The sequence below is a fragment of the Ixodes scapularis genome, unplaced genomic scaffold (assembly GCF_016920785.2).
Source record: "Ixodes scapularis isolate PalLabHiFi unplaced genomic scaffold, ASM1692078v2 ptg001212l_1___fragment_1__unscaffolded, whole genome shotgun sequence".
Taxonomy (NCBI): domain Eukaryota; kingdom Metazoa; phylum Arthropoda; class Arachnida; order Ixodida; family Ixodidae; genus Ixodes; species Ixodes scapularis.
This window is the reverse complement of record NW_024610117.1, coordinates 1,264,816-1,291,247: the sequence shown is the minus strand read 5'-3', so window position 1 is coordinate 1,291,247 and position 26,432 is coordinate 1,264,816. Positions and strand designations below refer to the sequence as shown.

The 26,432-nt window shown below is 41.0% G+C and overlaps 1 protein-coding gene across 1 annotated transcript in view; it reads left to right on the top strand.

Moving 5' to 3' along the window:
• LOC115327224 (putative acyl-CoA synthetase YngI) overlaps window positions 1–26,432 on the top strand; it is a 73,375-nt gene that overhangs the window by 18,386 nt on the left and 28,557 nt on the right. Inside the window, exons 3-12 of the mRNA XM_040220249.3 lie at window positions 1,856–1,984; window positions 2,082–2,135; window positions 13,522–13,640; window positions 13,758–13,805; window positions 15,909–16,026; window positions 19,122–19,217; window positions 21,481–21,629; window positions 22,722–22,813; window positions 25,331–25,407; window positions 25,505–25,612. Of these exons, the coding sequence (XP_040076183.3) occupies window positions 1,856–1,984; window positions 2,082–2,135; window positions 13,522–13,640; window positions 13,758–13,805; window positions 15,909–16,026; window positions 19,122–19,217; window positions 21,481–21,629; window positions 22,722–22,813; window positions 25,331–25,407; window positions 25,505–25,612 (990 nt within the window). The remainder of the gene's footprint in view (window positions 1–1,855; window positions 1,985–2,081; window positions 2,136–13,521; window positions 13,641–13,757; window positions 13,806–15,908; window positions 16,027–19,121; window positions 19,218–21,480; window positions 21,630–22,721; window positions 22,814–25,330; window positions 25,408–25,504; window positions 25,613–26,432) is intronic.

Here is a 26,432-nt window from a genome sequence, read left to right as displayed (position 1 = left end):
GGGGAACTTTCCAAATGAATGACAGCGCAAACCGCAAGTTCCCCAAATTTTTTGTTCTCGAGTTACGAAGCGTAGAAGCCGCAGTGGCAGAAACTAGTGTTTTTGCCTGCCGTCGCAGGTCGCGTGTTTGACACCCTCTGCTGGCGCTATTGTTTTCTCTACACCCTTTTAACTTTTCCCCCTCATTTAATAGGTATTATAAAGATACCTTGATGTATTCAAATAGTTTTAGGAATTTGATTGTTTTCTAAAAAACATGTCAAACTCGTCACTCCGGTCGCTTTTCGGTCAAATTTGACAGGTCATCACTTTGTCTGTACTTAAGGTAAATTTTCTTTATTTGGCTCTACAGAAAGCCCAAAGCAAGCCCATTATAGATATAATAATATCATTATTATCTGCCGAGTAGCCGCTCCGCTACCTTCACGTAAACGTTGTGAAAAATAACAAATGTTCACACATTTCACGCGATTGCGGCTCAAACAGGGGACATACAACCAAAATATTACATTTCTAGACTGTTTTTTCTTGTAGTCGACTAATATGTCTAAAAGAACTTAAAAAAATAAAAATTTACAAAAATGGTTTTTTTGAGAAAATCGACCTCGAACTTTCAACTTTTGTTATTTCTTACAACGTTTACGTGAAGGTAGCGGAGCGGCTAGTCGACAGATCATAATAATATTATTATATCTATAATGGGCTTGCTTTGGGCTTTCTGTAGAGCCAAAGAGAGAAAATTTACCTTAAGTACAGACAAAGTAATGACCTGTTAAATTTAACCGTAAAGTGACCGGAGTGACGAGTTTGACCTGTGTTTCAGAAAACAATCAAATTCCTAAAAATATTTGAATACATCAAGGTATTTTTGTAATACCTATTAAATGATGGGGAAAAGTTAGAAGGGTGTAGAGAATACAATAACGTCAGCAGAGGGTGTCAAACACGCGACCTGTGACGGCAGGCAAAAACATTAGTTTCTGCAACTGCGGCTTCTACGGCTCGTAACTCGAGAACAAAAAATCGGGAGAACATGCGGTTTGCGCCCTCCTTCATTTGAGAAATACCCCCAAAACAATATATTTTTTTCGTGAAAATTAAAAATTAGACCCTTTTAGCCTGCCCGATTTGAGATGAAATCACCCAACAGCATTCGGAATTTAGCATTGTCATATATAGGGCGAAGTGATCTTACTGGTCGTTTTTTATTGCAACATATTCAGACATTGATAGATCACGAGGCACAGTGCAATTGGATTATTAAAGAATGATGCCCCCTGTAAGCGGAATAGGAACGATTTTAATCGGATGACTAAGCTGCACGTTACAACAAAATATGCAGCACGTGTGCTTGTGGCGCCAAAATATCCTATGAATAAGCTACATCATTCTCTAAGCCGAACACACAGGAGTACAACATGAAAGCAGCGCTGTTGGCTATGAATCATAAAAGAATATGTTTGCGAATAATTAAAAAAGCAAAAAAACTTAACCGCGCTTTTTTTTTTTTTTAAATTATTGGCATCATCGGAAGCTATGAAGCAGCTGAGTTGTCATTTGGTCGCCGGTCCGTGTTTCGTTTTTCTTAAGACCATGACTGTAAAAATGCGTGTATTTCAGTTTGTTCAGTGTAAGCAGTGATTCCTAAAATTAGATATTGAGGGATTGCCCAAGTTGTTTTAGGCATGTATTTTGTCGTAATTGTTTACACTGGTATCTTAATGTTATTTGCCTGTACTGCCCATACTCCTAACCCTACAAAATCTCCACTAGAACAGAATAAAAAAAAATAATGTTGACATCCCGAGCGACGATAAAAACTGTTTTTAACAGTGTCGCATCTCCTTTCCTTTAGGTAGATCAACTAGCTGCAAGCCTGGTGTCGCTCAAACTTCCGGTGGGCTCCAGGGTCGCCATACTCGCTCCGAGACTTTACGAAGGGGCACAGCTCCTTTATGCGGCCTCCAAGGCGGGACTTGTTATGGTAAAAGCGAATCAGTTACTTGGCCGCACATGCTTAGCGCACAGACTGCGTGCGGAGCATTATATAGATCCTGGCTCACATCTGTTCTGTTCTACAGGTTGGCATCCACACATTCTGCACGCTTTCTGAACTTGAATTTTGCTTGAATAAGGTAAGTCATCTGCAGATGGAAGACGATTTTGTATACTTATTACATTTATTTACAATATTTCATATCCCATTTCGTTTTTAAAGGCTGGTACAACATGAACAAAGTGCGTGTAGTCTTGACTACACGCACTTGATAAATGTTATGGGCTAGTCGATGTCGACAGGTGCACTTCTATGTTGATACCAAATAGATTTAGGGTAGTGGAATATGCGGTGTTTCGCGACAATAGATTCAATTCGTTAATGGGGCGGGGGAAGAAAGATAATTTAAAGGAAACTATTTTGGGATGGGAGCTCTTGAACACATTTACCGAGGTAATACCTTGGTAATCATTGACAATACTTCGTTTCACCTTCACCTTAAGTCCAGATGTAGCTCACGCTACAAGCTGATGGGAATAATCCGACAGCCTCAAAAGTTCATCATTATGGTGTTCGTCATGTTTCTGAGCGTTTTATATTATCGATAAACCAATCAGAAACAGTTAAGGCCTAGTGAGTTGCTCTCTTTACACGCTTGATTGATCTCATTGCCTTGTAGCTTCGACTGCACGTGATCTTGAGCTGAAACGAAGTATTGCAAGTATGAAGTAAGTTTCCTGGGGAATGCTGAAGTGTTGGGCAAACTCATATCAAACTTGAGCCTTGCTGTTTCTGTCCTTTCTGCAGAGACAAAAGTTCCGACTGTCTGCAGAGTTGAGCGGGGTAGTCATGCCTTTTATATTTGTAACACAAACACCTAGATGCATTTTTTTTTATTATTTCGAACCTTTTAATACCTGATACAGTATGGGAAAACCATGCGACTTTAACTTATTCGAAGATATGACGGGTGTTATTATTATCGGTGTTTACATTTATAATCTTATTGGATTATAGTTAATTTTACTTGAATCATACTTGAGGATACTTTTATTTCATGGAGTTTATTCAATCTTATAGAAAATATAATTTGATGTGCAGGGCGCAGTGAAGGTTATTACTTATATGGAAGCCAATATATTTATACATTTTCATTGTATTAAGTGGGATCATATTTACTTGGTAAGATAATGATTGGGGTTTTTATTCGTTAGCTATAGTCATGAGAAATTTGATTTATCTTACATACCATCCGTCAATCATTACACTGATTCCCGACTCAATGTCGTGCATTACTGAAAAGGATTTGAACTTCTTGAATAATCATTTACAAATAAAATAGGAAATAGTACGCTAAGAGGTAAATTTTACGTACACTTTTTGGACTACGTCATTCATGTCCATAAAAACCAAGTAGGTGGCAGTACTGATCTCTGTGGGACGTCAAATGAAAAATTGCCCATGATGAATGATCAAAATCAGAATCAAAATCAGTTTATTTCGTTAGCGCTTTAACACACATTCGACAAGTGGGCCTGGAAAAAAAATCGGAAAGTTTGCAGCTTCACGGGTTCCTACCCTCTTAAACACAGGGCAAAGCGGCACTGATACGAAAACACAAAAGAAAAACATAATAAAAATGTTTTATTTACCATGTCACAGGAAATAGGTTGAATTTCAACACAACGACATAAATACATATAACAAAAATAAAACAAGCATTTTCGCGAATGACGTACAGTTATGATAATACAATGTTTTCAAGTTTGCCGAGGTTTAAAAAAATTCTTATAAGTTATCTTGTGGCACGTTGACACGTGGCAGTTAATGTATGAGAGTACATGTTAGATATGTCAAGTATCTTATGTTTTATAATTAAGCGAACGGAACTACGATCGCGTGGAACAGTTTCTGTTATCATTATAGTTTTTGTTTGCATTAACCTCAACCTGTCGAAGTTACTTTTTGCTGTTGTACCCAGACCAGGAGGCATTAACAACGAATTGAATGAAAAAGGGATTGATATATTATTTTTTGATAGTAGCAAAAAATACTTGCCTATATTTGTTCATTATTTCAACTTCTCTACATTTTTTTATGTATGTAAGAAACATGTAGATTCCACAGCATGTGTTCGGAGAACACAACACCGACGGCCTTGACGCTGTCTACATATTCTCCGACATTTGTACCAAAATACAAATCATTGGGCAATGCGATCCGTGATCCTGGTCATTTAAATATAACTACTTACGTTTTGAACGTGTGTATAGCTCGACACTTAATGGCAACACAGCCATCTACCTTGCTGAAAAAACGTTTTTTTTGGAAGCGAGTATGCTTTCACTACAGTCAGAAACAATCCATCTGCTGTTATCTTCCGCGTACATACTCACTTCGGATGAATTTCAATGCGTGCAATATTGTTGACGTGAATAATCAACAACAGGGGAACTAATATGATTTCCTAAGGATTCCCAGAGTAAATACGCTGCATGGTTGATGAGGATTTTCCAACCTGAATGTTCTGTTGGCGATGTTGTAGATGGGGCGGAAGAATTGATAATGGAATAAAGTCTTCCATAGAATCTTAACTGGTGAAGATGTGTCGTGTGGTTTATTCGATCGAACGCTTTGTTCAAATAAATGATTGTCCTCAAGGTTAAAATTTTATTATTCAAAAGGTCTAATATGATCTGTTTCTGAACTAGTAAAACTGTCCTGTGGGTTTGTGTCTCCCAGAACCGAAATGCCATTCCGTAAACTAGGAGTATTCTTTCAGAACATTAAAAAGTCGAGAACGCATGATTTTCAGGGGGCATAGAAAAAAGGAAGGATAGAAATCGGATAATTGTTACTCCCATCATTACTATCCCCGCCTGTTTAAATAACTGAAATTTTTTCAATTTTAGGAAATATCGGGGAATAGACTGGAGACGATAATATAACGTTATACGGATGACTTAGGCATGGAAGCATTAAATGCAAGACAAATTTCACACGTTCGATTTAGAGATCCTCACAGTCATGACTACGGCTATTTTTCATGTTCATAAATGAAGAGAATACTCCGACTATATAAGATTGAAAAACATATTTTCATTGGAGGTGGTAAAATAGTCCAATGGCTGTACTGTAATAAGTACTGTTCCTCATACTTACAAAAAAGTAATTGAATTAAATGAGAAGTTCGTCACGAGATACGTAACTAATATTGACGGTTATGCTTTTCATTGCGTACTAAAATGGGTTCCGCCTTAGGGAGTTCAAACGCTTTGGAGATGCATAAAACAAGATGCATCAAATATGGCAGCAAAACAACGTTGTTTCGTTCGTCGTGACTACGCATTTACAAAATTTATAATTTTTCTTAATTCACGATTTTTTTTCGCTTTTTAATAAAAGAAATATAAAGAAACGTTTCGAATTTAAAAAAAAAATACACACAAAGAAAGTTATTTTTTTTATTCTGTTTCAAAAGTTTCCTAGAGATTCAATGCTTTTGAGACTTTTTGTTTGCATTAATGGTTCGGTATCGAAACGCTGAGCAGTAGGCACCTTTCAGCTCGTTGAAGAAAAGGTCATAGCACTCGTTATCATCGGTAGACTGTAGCCCGTGACTCCAATGAATAAAAGTAGTATTTTATTTCAAAGTTACCAGTGTTTAAAAACTTACGCCTCGTAATATTAAAAGAGAGTTTACGGCTTCTTTAAGTGATATATTTTGATGAACAAACATGAATATGGGAAGGTGATCACTTAGCCCAACACTTAGAGCACCCGCAGTGACATTGCACTCGTCATCGTTTGTCACAAAAATAAATAAATGTTGGTGGTGACCTTGTTACTCGTGTCGGGCGTATAATCGCATTACAAAAACTGTTAGACGTCAGCACAGCTATCATTTGATCTTAGAGTCAAGAATAGTCTAACATGTTTATACTCCAATCGCCACCTAAAAACGTCACTGACAAATGAAAAAAAATAAAAAAATATAAGAAGCATCTTAGGGTTGCAACATTTCCAGTAGGTTGGCGATACAAAACTGACTAGATATCACGATTTATATTTAAAAAAAGTGCCTCGTCATAATAAAATAATGGCTAACCAACTCAAAGCCGAAACACTTCAACAATGCGATGTACTGGGCTAGTTGGTTTGAAGTGAATATCGGGGGCAGGAATAGCCCGTAAAAAAACATGGACACGAGTAAAGAAGCGCACACGATAGGACGGTGCTGAACGTTATTTATCACTTAAAAAAGGAAGGAAGAAGACAAGGAGCATCTTAATCAGAAAATCTAGACACCACACACGCGCCCACCAAGTAGCGTATACTTTGTCAAGGTAGGTCATATCACTGCATGTTACATAATGCGCTTCATAGTTTCTCGAAGGTACCCGAATTCTTTTTCAAATTAAGCCTCTTACGCTTCGCTGACGCATCTCCCACCAAGCTCAGTGATAATAAAGCCTTAATGATTTGTTTTCTCACTCCGCTTGTATGTCTACCCAAAACAGTGACTTCACTAAAAGTAGGTTCGACCTTGCAGTCCCTGGAGTGTAAAAGCAGCAACCCCCCCACAGTGTTCCTGAGAGAATACAAATGATCTCCAAGTCTCGCATTTAAACACCGGCCCGTCTGTCCAAGCGAGACAATGCCACGCGACAAGGGGATCTTATAAACCACGCCAGACACACAAGTCTAAAACGGTATTACGTGCTCATTGGTGCACTCCCTTCTCGATCGCTTTTCGGCGGTAGCACCGAATTTTGCAGATATCCGACCCACTTGTTGTGGGGCAAAAACACCACCGGCACACCATAGCAACCATCATTCTTCTTTTGTCGAACCCAGTCTTTATCCTGTCCATTCCCTTAGGTTTTTCACAGGGGAGCTAGCCACCTCAGCCAAAAAGGACAGATGGAAAACCTAACAACTTCAGTCTTTTAACCTACCCGTTAAAACTGTTTTTTTATCAAGTGGCCACACGTACTTTTTTAAGGCGAACCCAAGAAAAGAGACCGCAATGCTCCTTTTGACCAATTTTGAGTGACATGACCTACAGACCGGAATGATCTTGTTTGTGCGGGAACTAAACGACCAACAAACACGTTTTCTTCAAAGCACAACGAAAGTTCGGGGAATTAGAGAACCTCTTTGTTTGGCTCTTCAAACGTAAACCTGAACCCCCTCCACAGTTCTCAAAAGTCTGTTTGTCAACCTTAATAGCGCCCTCAAGCACAACCAAAAAGTCATCCATATAGCGAAACACTTTTTGGACGGTGTACGCTGCAAGAGTTCTTGTGACACTCCTATACACTCGGGCAACTTAGATGTCACTAATTATTGAGGCCACACAGCACCCAATGCAAACTTCCATTTTTTGGAGAACTATTTCCTTGTACCATCAAACTACCAGCGAGATGATGTAAAAACTTAAAAGCTGTAGAAAGCTTTACAGGGTAACACCGCTAGAATTTTTTAACGTGAGTTCTCCGTTGCACTCTATAAACGACTTGCCTGAAGAGGACAACTGATCACGTGGCAGTATATGAAAAAGGTCCTCTACATCTACATTATATGCCGATAAATTTCCGAACTTATAACATTCACAGAAATCCGCCACTGCCTCGGAATTAGAAATTCGGAAAGGTTCTCCAACGTCCAACGGCGACAACTGTTTCTGGAAGGATTGCAACAATTGGCGCTGCCAAATATCTCTTTCAGTTAAAATAGCCCTAAACAGGCATGAGTCTTTATGCGTCTTAACACTGAAAAATACTTTCAGGTGCCGCCCTTCCTATTTTTTCATGCACTCCCCCAATATTCTCCTGGCAAGGTTCTTGCACAATTCCATTCCACGAATCGTTGAATCTTGTGGAAGAACAGAGTTTGATGAAATATTTTAGGCGAATACTTAAAGTGACAAGGACTGTACCAGCAAAATGAATTCACAAATCTGGGACACGTGCCAACGTCAGCATTCACAAAAGTATCGCAGACACGTCTTCCAAAGAAGCCGTCTCTCTTGGTAATCCACAGCTCCGCGCAATTTTGTTGCACTGGAGCGCGCCGTCAGCAAGAGACAGGAGCCATACACACTCAACACAGTGGTCTCGACGGACGCTGGAGCTCGTCCTCAAACACATTTTCTACAGTGAAACTTCCCCGCTCGCAGGCGAGGGAGCTTCTTCGCCTCCGAGTTATACTCCCTTTCACCTTAAGATGGACCGCGACGGATGCTAAGACCCACCACAGCCAATCCAAAGCCCAGAGGGTGACACCGTGCCCTGTGGGTCACCCGGAGCGAGGCGCGAAGTGTGAAGTCACGTGTCACTCCCGGAGTAGTGGATTGGCTAAGGCGGGTCTAGGGCGCGTTGCTTTACGTCTTTGGGTGAAAGAGAAGATAAGAGTTTATCTCTTTCCCATTCCGCGATTTATCTCCTTTCCCTCTTTGATCTTGTTTTTTGGGGACTTCGCAAACCTTTCCAAGCACCACAAAGGGCCTCGCTCAAGGGCAGGTGGTTAGCGTCGCCTTGGAGTGCCCTCCCGTAAACAAGCAGCGTGAAAATGGCGTTCGTTTCGAAACAAGCGCTCTGAATAGCGTCACTTCTTTTTCCCACCCAGTACTGTAAAATATTATTATTCGAAACAAATCGCGAAAAGTAAACCACCCTTTAACACGCCCCATTTTCAGCGCAAACCGAGCCGTGAAATTCGAAATTATTCGGGAACATTGAAATGCGGTAATCTCTGAGACGCTCATTTAACTTGGCTAGCAGAATTGAGTAAACTAGTATGCATGCGAAATAAATCACTCGCGAGAAAACCGCCACATAAGCACGCCCCATTTTAGGCACAAACCCAGCCGTGAAACTCGAAATGTTTCGGAAACATTGACATCCGGGAAGCATTCACGCGCTCATCTAGCTTGGCTAGCAAAAGTATGGGCGCCAAGGAGTTTATTATTTAGCAACAAATTAGTTACTATAGTCTTCCAATTTACCCCGCCTTAACGATTTGTGATCATTCTCGGTGAGAGGTTCGCTAGGGGCGCTTCTGTTTTCCTCACTATGGGTAGTGCTCGTGCTACCCATGCGGGTATGTGTTAATTTTCATAGATCATAAAAGCTTGGCATTGCCCGTGCTTGCAGCAGCAGAGGGAGTTGAAGTCTCCTCACTCCTGGCTGTGAAAATATTCCACCAGGCGGAGATACTCTAAATTTCACGCCGCGAATAACCTTCAATAATAACGACCACTTAACAAGCACTCACAAAGGTGCGGATTTTATTAATTGTTCCAGCGTTCGTTTACATGAGCCGTTTCTCCTTTTAGGGTCAAATTCTACATTATTATGCGCTCACAGGCTTGAGGCCGTCTTGCGATTTTCGAGTTTTGCTCGAAGAAAAGCTCCACAGATATAATTCGACCCGAGTAGATTGCACGATTCTCTCAACCCCAAAAACAATTACCATTTCTTTTTAATTTAGTGATTACAATAAAGCGTATTAGTGCAGCGAAAGTGCTTCTTTTTTTTTTTTTTGAGTGACTGACCTCAGTGGTACAAATTAACGTACGTCAATGTGCTTTCGAATTAAAATGAAAAATCGCGGGTATGTTGTGTTTCTGCTGAAAATGGCTTGCAGTGTGAACACAAAGCAAACGGCGGAGTCCGTGCAAGAAGGAGAGTAGAGATGTGTCTCTACAAAGTGTGTGGTCGGATTGCACTTGTATGGTGACATTGGCTCACGCTATGCATGAAATCTGTGTACGCGCTACGTTGCCAAGAGTAGCGCAGCTTCTGGATGGTACACAAAAAATATTTACGTGTTCTTGTAACAGTGCCGAGCTTCAGCACTCTGAAGCCACTCTATATCATAATTTCACCTTCTTGCGGACTAGCTGTGAGTCAAAGCTTTAGGGCCCCGTGCGCTTGCACATTCTGCGCGGCCATCAAAGTTTTGCACGCGCAGTCTTCACTTCTGAAAAGCTGCCGAAGGTTATGAAGCAGAAAACAGGGTGTCGAACTGCAAACGAACCGAACCCAAAACCGGAACCGAACCGTTATTTTTAGCCGAACCGGAACTGAACCAAACCGAACTCTTCCCCGACATCTTGGGACTGAACCGAAACTGAATCGGAAGAAAATATAACGGTAACCTATTCAAAACGGTTCACGGTCATTTTTTTTATTCATTTTTTGTCATTATCAAAAAATGAATATTTGAGAATAAGAAATCGGAAGAGCTCTGTATTTCAATGTATTGATCCATCATCGTATGCAAAATTGGTATGAGGAGTTGTGGGTTTTCGTTGCTCTTTGTACTGGCACTATGTTTAATTAGGTGTCACCTGGTCACGTGGTTGCCATGCTGTCAAGTAATGTCACGTCACGTGGCACCATGAATTCGCGTGACATCCTCAGTGACTCACTGCGTCAACTCCATTTAAATTAAGAACGTCACTAGATTAATTAGTGTTATTAACACCGTGACGTCACATGACATCGAGTTCGGTGGGGGCTACATAACACATGGCGTACTCGATTGCCATGAGCTCGAGTCGAGTGCAAGGGTTAATTACAATCAGCTCTGCCAGACATTTGGCTATTCGCGGATATTCATTAAAAGATCAGAATAGCCGAGGTCTAACAATGACGGGAGCTCAACTCATTGTCTATGCTTTCTCAACCCCAGTGCATGACTTTGATAAACACTGACGTACATAATTTGGTTCAGATCACGTGGCCCCTTTTTGTAACCGCCAGTTGAGGAGGGGATAGATGTTGCTTTCCTTAGCTTTTTCTGCGTCTGCTATCGCGCGGAGTGGAAAACTAATGGGTGATTTTGCAAGTTATCAACGTCAGGGTTTAGTCCTTGACGATATTTACTGAATGTACAAAAATTGTTGCGCAACCAATTTTACATGTACAAGCCATATTAAGCACAAAATCTTGTTTTCATTGTTGCTGCACTTCCTCAGAGGGTTACCTCAGATAATAGAGGTATTGAAAGGACTTATTAACGCGATAGGCCTAGGATGTCTCATCGTTCAGTCGACCTTCAAAGACCGTGAGCTAAAAGACACGTCGGCGACACGATGTGGGTATATTTAGAAAGACAAATCGAATGTAAGCGGACATACTAGTACAATCTCAATTTCTAAATGATACCGTGTGGTGTCACGCTTCTGTTGTAAAATTTTTCTATCTAAGCAGCATATCTCTTTTAGTTGTCTTTCTACATACACAGGTACAATGATTGGAGTGAAATGCTGCAGTATATTTGATTTTTGGAGTGTAGTGTATATTCATTTTACGCTGTTTTTCCGCCATAGTGTGTATGGGAACTAGGGCCACGTCAAGCAGCAGTAGCAGCTTTTTGCCCTCTTTTTCACCCTTTGTTTTGTTTCGTAATAATGAAAAAATGAAATAAAAGATTAATATTTTCACTAATAGCAGCAAAACTTCAATGTGGACGGTCAGGTCCAATTTGAGTAATCAGGCAACTTGGAACTAACAACTTTTGTGTGGTGATCCCGTTTCTGGTGTACGGTGTGGAAGGACTCAAACCCACCAACTGTAACTGCACTACCCTTCGTGGTAACCGTCATCCCCCGCATCTTTGAATACCGAGGAGGATGACGGTTGTAAAGAACGACACAGCGGAGCGCACATGATATTATGATGACAAGAGTCTCGCTCGCGCTCGTGAGGCCAACAGTAAAAAAGAGAAAGAAATAGAAAAGTAACAATAGGCTTTTGTTGATCCTGACAGTGTTAGGTGGTTGGGATTGCTAATATCACTTTTTATGTACTTGACCTCAAATCCTTTTGTGACAATATAGTCCGTGTTGGGATTAACCTCCACTCAGCGTCTAGGGCGCGCATTTACAGGCCGGAGTGATGCGTTGCCATTCTTCACCCATGCTACTTCCCCGCCATATGCGAATAAAACTGCGGTACTAGCGAAACTGATGCTCCTTCGTGCGTTCGTTCGTTACTTGAAACAATCCGTGGATAACATTATAAACTAGCAGAACTTTTAAATATATTCTACGGCTGCGTGCTTCTCAGGAAATATTACAACATAAGTTGTTATTGCGCCAAGAGGGGCGAATTCTCGAACTACTCTTGGCATCGGGAAGAGGAGTTGTACTCCTTCTCCCGCATCCTGCTTCCGCGACTTAGATAGGTCGCAGATGACGCCACACAGTACTCTGTGGTTCAACCCATACTGAATTCCGAATTGCCTTAAGCGGGAGATTCAAAGTGTTTTCGTAAACTGCGACTTCAGTGGCGAAACACTCCGGCTCCTGCTCTCTGGATTCAGAAATAAATATAGATTAAATTTCGGGGCTTTGCAATTTTCCCACCAAATTTAGCGGGGAAATTGAAATCACAAGACCTATAAACCAATTAAGTTTTTCTCAATTAAATTTAGCGAGAAATTGCATGTCACGTGACCTGACTTCAAGGTATATGCTTACCGCATCTGTTTCCCGGCGACATTTAGCGGAGAAATCGACGTCACCTGACCTAAACACCAATTAAGTTTCCCGGCTACATGTGTCGGGGAAGTGGCGTCGCGTGACGCCAGCTGACGTCACGTGACCTATGCACCTTGGGGAAATTCACGGCACGTGACCAAAAGGTCAACTCAGCCTTCACGCTAAATTTAGAGTGGAAAATTAACGTGTTTTGGCCACAACATCAGTTCTGTTTGCCAGCCAAATTTAGCGAAGAATTAACGTCACGTCACGTCACATATACACCAATTCAGGGGGAAGATGAGGAGGGAAAAGGAGGAGGAGGAGGACGAGGAGGGAAGGAGGGGAAGAGCGGCAGGAGAAAAGGAGGAGGAGGAGAGTAGAATGGGAGGAGGAGGAGGAAAGGAGGAGGAGGGCAGGAGGATAAGGGGAGGTTGAGGAGGAGGGGAGAGGAGGAGGACAACGAAAGGACGAGGAGGAGAGGCATACCATCCCCTCTGTACCCTCCCCTCTCTCTCCTCAAGAGCTGCGCTCTAATTTCGCATAACAGAGATCTGTAAACGCCTTTGATTGTTTGTTCTGTTCTCCTCCGAAGCTTACCACACGAAATTCGTACAATTGGGGAGTTTTTTCTTCCTCCACTCCTGGTCTGCATAGCGATGTGTTTTTTTTTTCTTTCCTTTTGCGGCCAGCGAAACCTGCAACAACATCAATTTTCTCCTTTATTTTCTTTTGGCGTTGTTCTTGAAATGGAACACATTTCTACTGGCTGCCCTGCGATCCGCCGTGGAGTCGCTTCATTGGCCCTTCCGGCCGTCTGCGCGCCGCTGCGTCGTCGGGACCAAACCGTACTTTTTCGACCCGAAACGGATCGAGGAAACCATTAAAAAATATGTTTTCGTCTAACCGCAAATCAGGATGCTGTCAGGTTTGTACAGCCCTTTTGCCAACTACCTTTCCAGACTCCAATGACACTTCGAGCTTTTGCCGCTTGGTGTCGTCTTTATGTAAAAACAGGACCTATTGCTTTCAGACAGAGTGTGCGGTTCTGTTCCTTGGGGAAAAATTTCTTAATAACAAGTACTACGAGATGTTGTTACAAATTGCACCGGAACTGGAGAAGTCATCGCCCAGAGAGCTGAACATCCAAAGGTGACAATTCAGTCGTAGCTGGCTGTGTCATATTTTTAAACCACGTGAGACTCGCTGGGATGTTTTTGATCACGTGGATGTTTTCGATCTGCCATAACCTAACCTGCGTCCTTCCAGGCTGCCGTTCCTGAAACACGTCATCACCATCGGCAACGACCGGATGCCGTAAGTACCATAAAATGGCACATGTGAGTGTCAGAGCTATAAATGCTTTATAGGGTAACTTCCTCTGAATTGTTTCCGCTGTATAATGGGATTAATAAAATAACCTTTATTTTTCTTTCATCGCTATTCAGATAAAATCTCTGCATCTGAGTAGTTCACTCGCAATCAAATACTAAATGCTTCCTGCTATATAACCTCTTGCAAACATGTTTGCCTTAATTTTTTTTGTCTTCAGTGTCCCAACAAAATATTGTCAAACTAACATGAACGGTGACCCATCTGTATAATTAAAACACACATGACTCAGTGGCTGGTGTTACTCTAATTAGAATATGTCAGTTTGTAATGACAATGAAGTTAACGAGTGAGTAATGCATAACACATGAGAAGAATTTGAAATTTGAAGTGAATGTTTAATGAGGCAAACTTGTGCCCACAATATTCACGAGAAAGGTACCAGAATCTTGCGTCGGCCACGCAAGAACGACTGACTTGAACTAGCCTGCTATGTGCTATGGGTTGTATCGTACACGCGCTATGTTTAGAATAATTATTAGTCTCAACACGCAATTATTCACGATATGAGACTCGACCATTCCTGGAAAACATCGTTTGCTAAAATAAAGTAATGGGTCCGTAGAGTGTGAACTCAGTTCAGCAACGCCATGATCGCGGCAATATACAGAAATTGGAAGAATTCCAAATCCGGCAATGGCGGTTATTTAAGCTGTATTGAGCTGGGTGACTTACTGCGCAATGCATTTTTTACGTTAGTCTTAGTGTTGTCTAAAGTTTTAACGGAACTTATCGGGGGAATGAATTCTGCTGTATAGATACCAGTATTTAACATACGAATATTTGTATTACGTTCAATAGTTTGTGTTTTCTATCTAAAGGCGACTTGCGAAATGTATATGTTAATGGTATTTTAGAAAAATTTTATTTAAAATATTGTACTAAATAAATCCAAATATATTATCCATCCTTTCCGACATTTGAATGAAAATTCAGTGTTTGGAGGTCTAGTCAGTTAGAGGATGATCTGACATTGGCCTGCCGGTGTTTCATATATTTCCTGCCCTGAAACCACGAGTGAAAAGACATCATTTCTATAGTGGCGACGCCGTCATGGCCGCAGCGTGTGAGTGGTTTGAGGTATGAGACAAATTGGTCTTTTAATACACAATGCGGTTAAGTGCTGTGATTCCCACGGAGAATGTGAGGAAATGACACAGGAACCGGTATTAAATTTTAAACACGTACTTTAGACGACAATCTATACGAAAGGACACAATGTAAAATGAGAGAGAGTAATTAAGAACAAAAACGAAACTCTAATCGCGACCCGACAGAAATAGACCTCACGACGCCTTGTTCATGGGCCTGACACTAACACTGCGCCAGATGGAGACTTGCGAAGAGGAAACGACCCGTCCATTCATTGTTTCTAGACAAACGCGAAACGCCAGCGTTCGGCGTTTCCTTTGAACAGTGATTAGAGACAAACACAGCGACCTTTACATCCACACTGTAATAATTTTAACCAGAGCTCAGTGCTCCGACATCCCCCCGCGATATCATGTACTTTTCTGTCTCTCCTTTTTATCTCGCCCAATTTCTATCTGCATAACAACAGAGGTCTGCAACCAGTTCCAGCGAATTCTGCAGAAACGCATATTCTGTACCGATTCTATACCTCTGATCAAGTTAATTTTTCTTCTCGCGTTTTGGCAGCACTAAACGCTGAACGAAGGACATCAATTCTAGAGCGGGGATACATGTAGAATGCTTAAACTGCCATTCTTCAAAACAAATTTTCGCAAAAAGGCTCACTACTCAAACATCCTTTCTATATAGAATGTAGTAGTGTTCTGTTTTCCTTTTATGAATTTTTATTTAAAGTAAGCAAACATATTTGTTTGAATGTTGTCTAAATTTCGAATAGACTTAGTGGCAAGAATTAAAAGGCATTTCGATTGATGTATTGCGTAGAAGTTTAGTGTTCGCTCCCTAAGCCTAAGCAAACGGTGATGACTGCGAGGTTCGCAGAGAGGTTCTGCCAGCATGTAAATATCGTTTAATCGACACTTTCATCTCCCACAGCGGCAGCATCACTTTCAATGACCTGATGAATTCTGCAACGGCTGAAGACCACGCCATCATGAACTCTTTTTCTGCCAAAGTGCAGTTCGACCAAGACGCTTTTATCCAGTTTTCCTCAGTAAGTGTTTAAAAATGAATTATTTTAAGCTTGAGAACATTAGCGTCCCACGATAAGCAATATCCCTAAATTACACAAATGCCATGGCTTTCTATGAAGCAGAGCACCAGGTGGAGGCCACGCAGTGGTGGTCATGACAGTTCCACCGCCTTCTACGAACAGCTATTCAATCACAGAGGTTGCCGAAAATGTTGAGCGACATGTTCACTGGTTTTATAAATTCACTCTTGCAGAAAACGCCACGACACCCCTTTATTATCCCAGAGTCCACCGAACGACACAAACAATTGGAAAGAAGGGGGGGGGGGCGCTAAATTTTACGCTCAAACCGAATCCGAGACATCGCATTTTATTTTATGAATAATTGTTTAGGGCTCTAAATCCCAGAAGCAGTGCTTTATGCTTGGTTAACATAAATAGTTGTAAAAAAAAAATAAGGCTGACACATAGGGTGTGTTATAGTTCTGCTGTTTTGCATTCTGAAAAAGAAAAGTGGAACTTATTTCTAGTTATGGATTGTTGTGTATATGCTGCCCATCACATTGCCGTAATGTGTAAGCAGGTATAGGATAGTGTCACATATTTACAAAATAATTTATGAAAATAAATTATACGACATAACTTGGATGGTTCATTTTATCGAATGAGACTGAGCATTCAAATTTCATCACGATGCCGTAAGCGAATTGGAGCAGCCTCTCTTCTTTCTTCCTAGATCTGGGAGTCGAAGTATAGCATAACCGTTGTTTTGAATTGTATGACCTGGTGAGTTATTTTTTTGTAGGTAAGTTTAGACATCCGGAATGTTAGTCATGTGGGGCGTGTCTCTCAGCTGTAGTAGATGAATTTAGCCAGTGCAGTACACTCGCCAGCCTGGCGTTTTTAACGTGCTCCACTCGATGACCTAGTAGGGCCTCTCGCTACGTCCTATAAGGTCAGATAAATTGATATGGATTCGGGGTTTTCTAAAGCTTTTAGCAAACACGATACCTGTGCGTCCAGTACAGAAACATGGCATTATATCATTGTTCCCGCTTTCATAGGACAATGTAAGTACCACGAGAAACATCTTGAGAACGGCAGTTGAATTTTATAACCAGAAATACGGACAGCCGTTTTGATTCGACAGCATAACTACTTAAATACATTGGTTTATTGCCGATCGCGCAAAAGTGAGTCGACTGAAATTTTAGTTCTTTTGAACGACATATCTAAAATTTATAAGATAAAGTACGTTACGCTATCAGAAGCAATAGCCATTACACGTAAGCGTGGCTGCACACTTGTTGAGTATTTTTAATAATAACAGTTTAGATACAAATGCTATCATTAAGTTATAAGAGAGTAAAACAGCCCAGATAGGCACACTTTTAGGCAGGGATGGGCAAAATACATGCAAATATGTATCGAAATACAAATACAAAATACTTCGTCAAAAAAGTATTTAATTACAAATCTAATTACATTTCCAAAGAAGCATTTAAGTACAAGATACAAATACAACCAAATGTATGTGGTCTCTTCCAAATACTTTTCCAAGTACATTCCTCAAAATGTGCGTCAGCGACTTCAGGGCACCTGCAACGAGTTTCTGGGTATCTCATTTTACTTTTGCATCGCACACTCGGGAGTTAATGTGCGAGGCTCAAGTAACGTAATAGAAATATAATCACAAAAAAATGTCATCAGCTTGGACGTAATAGGTGAAAAAAGTACAGAGCTTCAAGCAGCTTTTTTTGTCGATTACATTTTGGTATAGATCAACAAAGAACCGAGACGACCAAGACGGAGCACTGTATCTAGAGAATTTTTTATTGTTGCAACTCACACCAGTTACGAAAATCTGGACGACCCGCGCACTTAGAATGTTCCAGGCAAAAATATAGATGGAAATCAGGCTGGAAAGCATCACAAGTTGTCACAGGCACTTATTTAGCCAGTCTGCCTGTGAACGTCGATTTCGTCACTATTCTTGCCCTGAACTAGCACCGTAATCACAATGTCACTAAACGCTTGTGCTTGATTGAGAGACACTGCATTCAGTGCAGAACGTAGTTGTCTTCCTGCTCTGGACAGTGACAATAAAGTTGAGAATGTATTTTTGCCCCCAAAAATTGTATTTAATTAGAATTGTATTTGAAATACCCACGTTTTAGTATTTAAATACACACGTCAAATACATTACCCAATTTGTAATTAAATACAAATGCAAAATACACAAAGTATTTTAAATACGTATTTCAAATACTTGTATTTGAAATACTGCCCATCCCTGCTTTTAGGTATGCAAGTGTTGATTTTTTATTGGTCCAGTGGAAAACGAGCTACTTTGTCAATTTATCAATTCGAATGTGTTTCCTGTCCACAAAAACAGACTCGATATTTTTGTTTCTATTTCTATTATTACTTTATTTATTTTGTAATATTATTTCCTCTGTTCAAATATTTGTAGAAAATCAGAATAAAAATTGACAGTATTTTTAAATAAATTCATAAATAAAATGCCTATTACACGAACAGAAGGAATAATACGGAGCCTAAGCTGTAAACAGTAAATTACTGCACTGGATTTCACGTTGACAGAACAAGTACCAAATAATCATTTTAGCTTGGCGGCCAGCCTCAGAGACTCCGCGCCGGCTCAGCCGTGCCTTATGGAGGCGGCGGCCGAGCTCCACGTAGCACGCCGCTCTTGGTCACCAGGCTGGACAAATGTGGCAAGCTGCGCCAGGAGGTATGCAACCTAGTCGCTATGTAATACGGAAGCTGCAATCACTGCCAAACGTTAGGTCGGTACTTGAGGCCTCATTGGACGGAAGCAATGGCTACACATAACCCTGTTATGACTCTCACGGCATCTATTTGGGGAAGGTATAATGCTATTATATTTTCATGTTCAGAGATAATAAATAAATCTGCATTATTTATTACCTTTTTCGCCGGTGGTGCTACTAACAAACCTAGCTACTCAAAAGCGAACCTTGCGTTTCTGTTCGGGAAAGACGTGATGGAGTATAAATACTTTTTTCAAAACACCATCCCGTTTTCATAGGTTGCCATTATTGTTAACTATGGGCATTTATTCATTCACGTAGGGTACAACGGGGCAGCCGAAACCGGCACGACTGACTCACTTCAACGTTGTCAACAACGCCAACACTCTGGGCCGTTTTATTGGATACCATCAAAAGGTGTCGTAGTGTTTTTTTTATTTCCAGTATTCAACTAATTAAAGCAAATTATTATAATTTTTATATTAGTCCTTAAAAAAGCAGTTTCCAAAATCGGCGAATCTGAGAAAATTATATACAAGGTATTCCCCAATAACTAGAAATAATATAGGAAATAACAATTCAAATAAAGATTTGGATTCCCTCCCGCTAACACTGCAGATCAAAGCGGAGGTTGAAGTGCAAACAGAAATAGTTAGAACTATAATTATCTAAAATTAACTAACAGAAGGCTTTAAATATTCTCGTTATCTCACCCATTTCAATTAAAGCTACGTTACCGGTCATCCAAATACGTAATCATAGTTGTTTGACACTAGAAAACTATATACATTTTCGCGCAATTCAATGGAAAAGTTGGGCTTCATTCATTTGATGGTAACTCTGTATGACAGTACACAGAAGGTAAGCGAAATTTGTTTTATTGCGTGTGTAATAAGGATTGGATATATGTATATAACCACTGCAAGCTTGTTATCACCGTTGGCGAATATAACCGGATTAATAGCAGGCCCCAAATTAAGAGCCGCCGTTTAAAGTGCTCGAGGTGTAAAATGTTTTCTGTATATTTCTTTTTTATTTCAGTCTCCCTCAAGGTTTAATTCCTCAACGACTTTCTTTCAGCAATACTCATCGCGGCCGTCGTTACACATTATTCTCGTCTTCCTATAGTTCGAAATATTTGGGAGTCATTTATTCAGAGTGTGGCGGTATCAACGCAGCAAGGGCTCAAACGGGCACCAAAAGGAGACAAACTAAGGCTTGTGCGTTCGACGGTCAAAAAGACCTGCCAGTCGGTCGAACTGTTTGCCTTTCATGCGTCAAACCTCTCGTCCAATCTGCATTTCGGAACCGAAACTTTTTATTCAAGGTGTTATTAACATCTGCTTATCTGCTGAATCATTCAAGAGTGCCGAATTTTGGTCTCAGTACATTGCCGAATGTACCCCGGAATCCCTGCAGATGCACAGTCCGACAGCGGAGGGATGCAGGATTTGACAGAACGCGAGAGTTCGGGGAAACGTAAATATAAAAACGCATAGATTTAAGTCACAAGTAAGGAGTTCATTCAGGAGTCTTTCGCACTTCAGCATTATTGAGCAGGTTAAGAATATAGAATACGAGATGCCTGGCAAAAACTAAATAAGCTGTTTATTCTGTAATTTCACCAAATTTTATTTCGCAAAAAAGGCCAGCTGGTACGGACCTCCGGCCTTTATGGCACACATCAACACTCCTTGTTCCAAATAGTGATAATTAATATTATGAAAATAAGCAAACCAGAACAATTTTAGATTTGTCTTTATTTGCCGCACACGCGCAGTCTTCGATCTTCTTTTCAGACGCGGTCGTCATGGTGATATCCCTGGATTTCATTATCCATTAGTATAAGGATAGACATACGCCCTTGCAAAAGTTGGTATTCCGGTGTTATTTAATTTATATTGAGAAGTGCAACGAATTGCGTCGTCTGAAATTGGAGCAACTCGATCGGCATTACCCTACATTTCAGACAAAATGAATAGCGAGAGGGGTTTCTTGCCATAATCAGAAAGTTTGCTGCAGTCCGAAGAAAAAGCGCGTCCAAAAAGTGTTTTCTCTCGAAGCTTCTTGGCCGAAAAAACCGAGCTCTTCGTGTTAAGTTATAAGTATGATTGCTTGGGGCGCTCTGCATCAAACATATAAGAAAACCACTGGTGGAAATAACTTGCTGAATAGCGTTCAGCAATAATGCACGCTCTCTCAACAACAGGCTACTGTTTGTTTCTTCTTCAACAGTTGCCAACCCGTTGATTCCAGTCCATAATACAAAAAATCGTCTTATTTATTTCCATGACGTCACACAATTGAATTTAGAAAAGGTGCTTGCAATAACTGCAGGAATGAAGAGAGAATGATTTCAGGAATGCACGAGTACTGACTTTAACGTGAGAATCTTTTCTGGTGCAACATGCAATGAGAAAACAAGTTTGTTGCTTTCACTTTGAAATTTCAACCCAGCAAATAGATTAGTATTACACACCTTCAGGCATTACAAAACCTATCCACACTTTGTGCGCTTTTTGCAATCTCAGCGTGCAAACGTAGTTTGATACAAGGTTTCACTTTATAATATCGGCCACTTCGATTCATCTGCGAGGTCTGGGCAAATGGGAAGCTGTGCAGAACTGAAATATTTACTTTGGATTGTTTCACAAATACAAACCATTGTTCTTTTTTGCAGCGTGAAATCATGTGCTTGAACGCAGATCTGATCTACGGATTTGGCAGAACATTGGGCGTGTTGGCTGCCACGATGTTCGGTTCGACCGTAGTTATGCCTGGAGCTAGATTCTCACCGAAAGCGACCCTGGGAACCATCACCAACTACAGGTTATATGATCGCTCAATATATTTTCGAATATTTCCCGTTTTTTTCGGTTTTGTATTAAAAACGAATGTCCCTACTCTAACAGTGATACTATAGCCAAGCTAGGAACCCATGCTCTTAACACTTAACGTATTGTTAACTGTGGCAATCTAGCGCACATCTTTCTTCTGATTCACTTTGAGGCCGTCTGCAATTAGACCTCGATGTCAGAGAGACATTTAGTCTAGCCCGGCATTTTTCTACAAGAGGAGTGCCGTTGCTTCTTGTGTCACGTTTTTTTTATCACTATAGTGCAAATATTTTTTTATTTCTTTATCCGTAAGTTAAAAATGCCCCCAACAGCTAAAGGACTTAAAAGTGCTATACCATAATACATAGAAAAGAAGCGATACAACACTGAAATAATGAAAGTACAAAGACAATATTGAAATGCCGATGTTCTATGTAATTTCCACTACCACTGCATTTTAAAAATCGTTAAAACTATGAAAGACATAATTTGCAGCTGACGTAAGATTTCTGTACAGGTCCACCATTCTTGTGAGAGGCGAGCGGTTTCTATATCTAAGAACATAAAAGTTTATTATATCTCAAGAAGCGAGATGGTACAGGAATGCTTATGTATTTTAGCAGGCCTGCGAAAGCTACTCCGCCATTCGATAGTTCGTGCAAAAATATAATAAGTCCCTAATATTTTTTTGTGAAAGTGTGATCATTCTTAATTTATAAAGTAGCCAGGTATTAAAATAATATATTGCTTGCCAAGGTAAGGGTCGTAAATCAAACAAATAACATGTGCCTGCACTTTTTCGATACTCTATAATCTAGACAAACTAATGGCATTCCACATCGGAGATAAAAATTCCAATGTCGAGCAGACGAAAGAGGTTTACAGTACTATTACAATTTCCGGGTTCCCTGTATTTCTGGACACTTTGCCAAGCATCCTCAATGATGAAGAAACTACAACATTCACCTGTGCTTCGATTCGAAGTTTATCATGAGCATACTAAAGCTCTTCCATGAACCGAACATTTAAGCTTGATCGTTCATGCATCGGTAACCTGTGTCCAAAAGTACGCTCAATATTCCAGATGCACGATCGCCACTGGTTCAACCAGCATATTCTCCGATATAATGCGTAAGCTTGAAGAAGGATCATACGACGTTTCTTCCGTTAGAAAAGGTATGGAAGTTTCATCTAATAATAGTTTAACGTCCTACTTTCTGGTACTGCGTATACTTTGGCTCACTTTATCACAGAATGCAGTGAAGACCACACGCACGTGATAAGTTATTTTTATATCGGCTTGGATGGATTCACGCTTGTGCAGTTTGTGGAGTGGGTGCAAAAGTAAAATTTATACTCTCTCTTCTTAACCTTTGTGATATTCCATCCAAAAGGAAAAGCCCCAAGAAATCTGCGAAGATCTGTCCTTAAATCGTGCGAAAATCGGAAAGTGCGAATATTATTTCACGTGCTTTTAGAGGAAAGAGCTCATTTAATGTACGTGAACTGCGTGTAGGGTCTAGTTAGAACCACGTTAGGTACTTTTGTATCCCAAATACCCTCGTGTTCTTTATACTTCAAAATGGGCGTATAATTATTTGTTTAAATTTTGATATTAGCCCATTGGCACTTGCTTTACAGACTGAACTCAACCTCAGGTGCAATTTTGAACAATAATAAGCCTGTAAAAATAAAACCGGTCATGCGTTTTAGTTTTGCATTGCATCACGCTGAATTTATTCACTCTAAAGAACGTATCCTGCTGATTAAATTGAGACGAACTTCATTCCCCCAATCAGCTTTCATTTGTATCAGCACGAGCCCGTCTTAGTACATCAGGCAAAGCACACTGATCAGTTTTCACGCAAAGACAATGATCAGTTTTCTTTTTCTAACATCTCATTCGCATGACGAACGATCTTATCCTCAGTGCGCCACCCGTTCTGTTCAACAATGTCCCCATCCACCCCTTTTTATTTTTTTTTTGCGAGGCGATGTGATGACAACCGGAGCACTTCTAACAAGCCCCTGACTTTTAGTTTATTCTAGAGCGGAGCCAACAGCGACATGCGCGTATCCACCTGGACAACTGCAAATCACACTACCGCTTGTCTAATGACGAAGGCGCGGAATAACACATGGCCCGCGCATGCGCATGCGAAGGAGAGGAGAGTAGGCGATTGCGGTTGTAAGAGAAAAAAAGGAGGTGAGAAAGAAATTGTTCCGAATTACAGATCAACATTTTCGAAGCTTCCTACCAATATGAAGGCTATCGCATTTAACATGGAACACACAACGTAGTATCACAAATGTGGCCCACATCGACCAGGCTTCAGCCCATCACTGCGTCAAGTGAATGCGGGCCACTATCTGATTACCGCACCCCCCCCCCCCCCCCAAAATCTGGTGGGATTAGTACACCTCTCCAACGTGTCACACGACGCGTCGGGAATTTAGTCGTTTATCTGCCCTGGTCTTTAAACGAGAAACACCTTATCAACAAAATGTCCCACTGGCCGCAGGACTTGTCGGTAAGGCTTGCTTCTGTACTGTGTTGAACAAAATTGGGGGAGCTGATTCATATGAGACAGTTACACAGCTGCTCCTGCTTTAAAATAACGGCGTCCTGCCGCAATTGCCACCTGCATGGGATGCGTGAAGCTACACAGGCAGACACACTCCTGCCTCAGCGACGTAGAGCCACGAATAACAGATTACTCCGAACCTGAAACAAACACTTTAAGGGACAAGCCTGCCCCTAACATGAAGCCAAATGACCCCTTTTTATTCTGTGACAAAAACAAAGGGGGAACTGACCCCAGTTCCTGGTCGGCAGCGACTTTGTTTAACTCTCCGTAGTCTGCATTTGTCTAGGACAGAACCGGTCTCAGCGTATTGCAGTCTATTCAGAACCTAACACGGTCAAAGCGTTATGCGCGGTCGGCCGTGATCGCGGGAAAAGGGGGGGGGGGGGCAGTGGGGGTGTATTGTGGCGTTGGCCAAGATAGCCTAAATTATCGCTAGAGAAGTAACATCAAGGGAGTTCCGCTGGAAGGTTTTTTGGGCTCAAGACAGCACCCGTTGCTATACTTACTTGTTTTGACCATGATTTTACAGTGCTAGTGGAACGGAACAGCACGGTGAGACTCTTTCTGGGGACTAGCCAAATGAATGTCTAAACCACTGCTCTCGTCTGGGTGAAAATAGGCATCCTCTGCATAGTATATAAGAAACTAGCATTGAGTGGCACTTAAGGGAAACTGTACCTGTTTTATTTAAAACTTTCAAATGCCAACCTGTATACCGTAAATTACCCGTCACCCAAAGCCGTTCAATGTGGTTACTCAAACTCTTGATGCAAAACGTTCTGTCACAAAATGTATGATTGATTATAATTTAAAATTGACGGCATCGACGACGCTTTTCTTTAGAAGGTTTTCTTCGTAGCGTCTCATGGCGATTTGGGTATGACCTCAATACTCTAATGGAAGTGCGAATCCTATTTCACAACTACTCTGATGTGGTTCATACCTTAAAGGATTTGGTTGTGGTTGAAGTTCTCTGGAGTAGCCACGAGCTTGTTCGTCTTTTTGTTTGAACTTTGTCGTTACCCCACTTTGCTTGTTTTTTGCCTGACATTTCCTCTATTCACTTTTCCTGAATACCCTCTCACGTTTGCAAAATTTTTCGCAGCAATCATGTCCGGGTCATTATGTAATCCTGTCATTGTGGAAAAAATAAGAACAAGACTGAACGCTCAAGCTGTATACGTACGTAAACAATTCTGAAGCGAGTCTCTTTACTACGACATGCGTTCATGCTTCCTAGGTCTGCTATCTTACGCCTTACAATGGTGCGACCTTTCAGATCATGTACGGTGCCACCGAGACCAGTCCGATCTTCAGCAGCACGAACCCAGATGAGCCAACAGATCGCTGGATTCGGACAATCGGGACACCCCTGGACCACGTTGAGGTCGGTACTCACCGGTCGCTGCCCACTTTTTTTGTTTAGGGGTAACCAGGAATATGCAGTGTCATCTACACTCACTCCAGTCTTCTACTTGAGCTATCAACGATTATTCAAATGGTCGCAATCTAGCCTAATTTACAGAAGAGTAACATTAGGGACAAAATGCTCGACGGTTCGTACAACGCGTCAGAGGGAGGACCGAGTTTGGCGAGGCTCAGGAGGCTCAGGAAAATCTAGGTATCTCGCTGATTTCGTCTCTCATGTGTCTCGCGCTTAATAAGCATTAGTAGAAGTGTGTATGAACTTTAAATTAAAAAAAAAATGTTTCTTCTAACTGTGACAGTGTGCCCACAAATGTTTAGAGAAAACACATATTAAAAAGACCACAACGCGTAGGAAAATTAAACAAAAATCTAGACAGGGGAAAAGAAGATATGATTTTTCTTTAAAGAGGACTTTGTCAGGCGTCCTTGGCATCGGGCCCTAATACCTTTCCTTCGCCAAGCAAATTATAAGGCAGAAGAGGCAAAATTTAATAGCGAGATTTCTGGCAGCCATATTTTGAGGAGCGTTTTGTGAACAGTAATTTCACAGGCATTCAGATAGTGACATTTTTATGTTCATGTTTGTTATTCTACGTATCATCATATAGCTGGTGTTTTACGACGAAATCAGTCAACATGTTTTCTGGCGCCGTTTCCTGTTCCCAAATACATCAGCCAGCCTTCCACTTCCCAATCGCGCAAATATTTGCTTTTCAATTGGTTTATCTTAAAATCGTCTATAGAAATGAACTTTGTACTTCACGAGTCCCCTCTTGAAC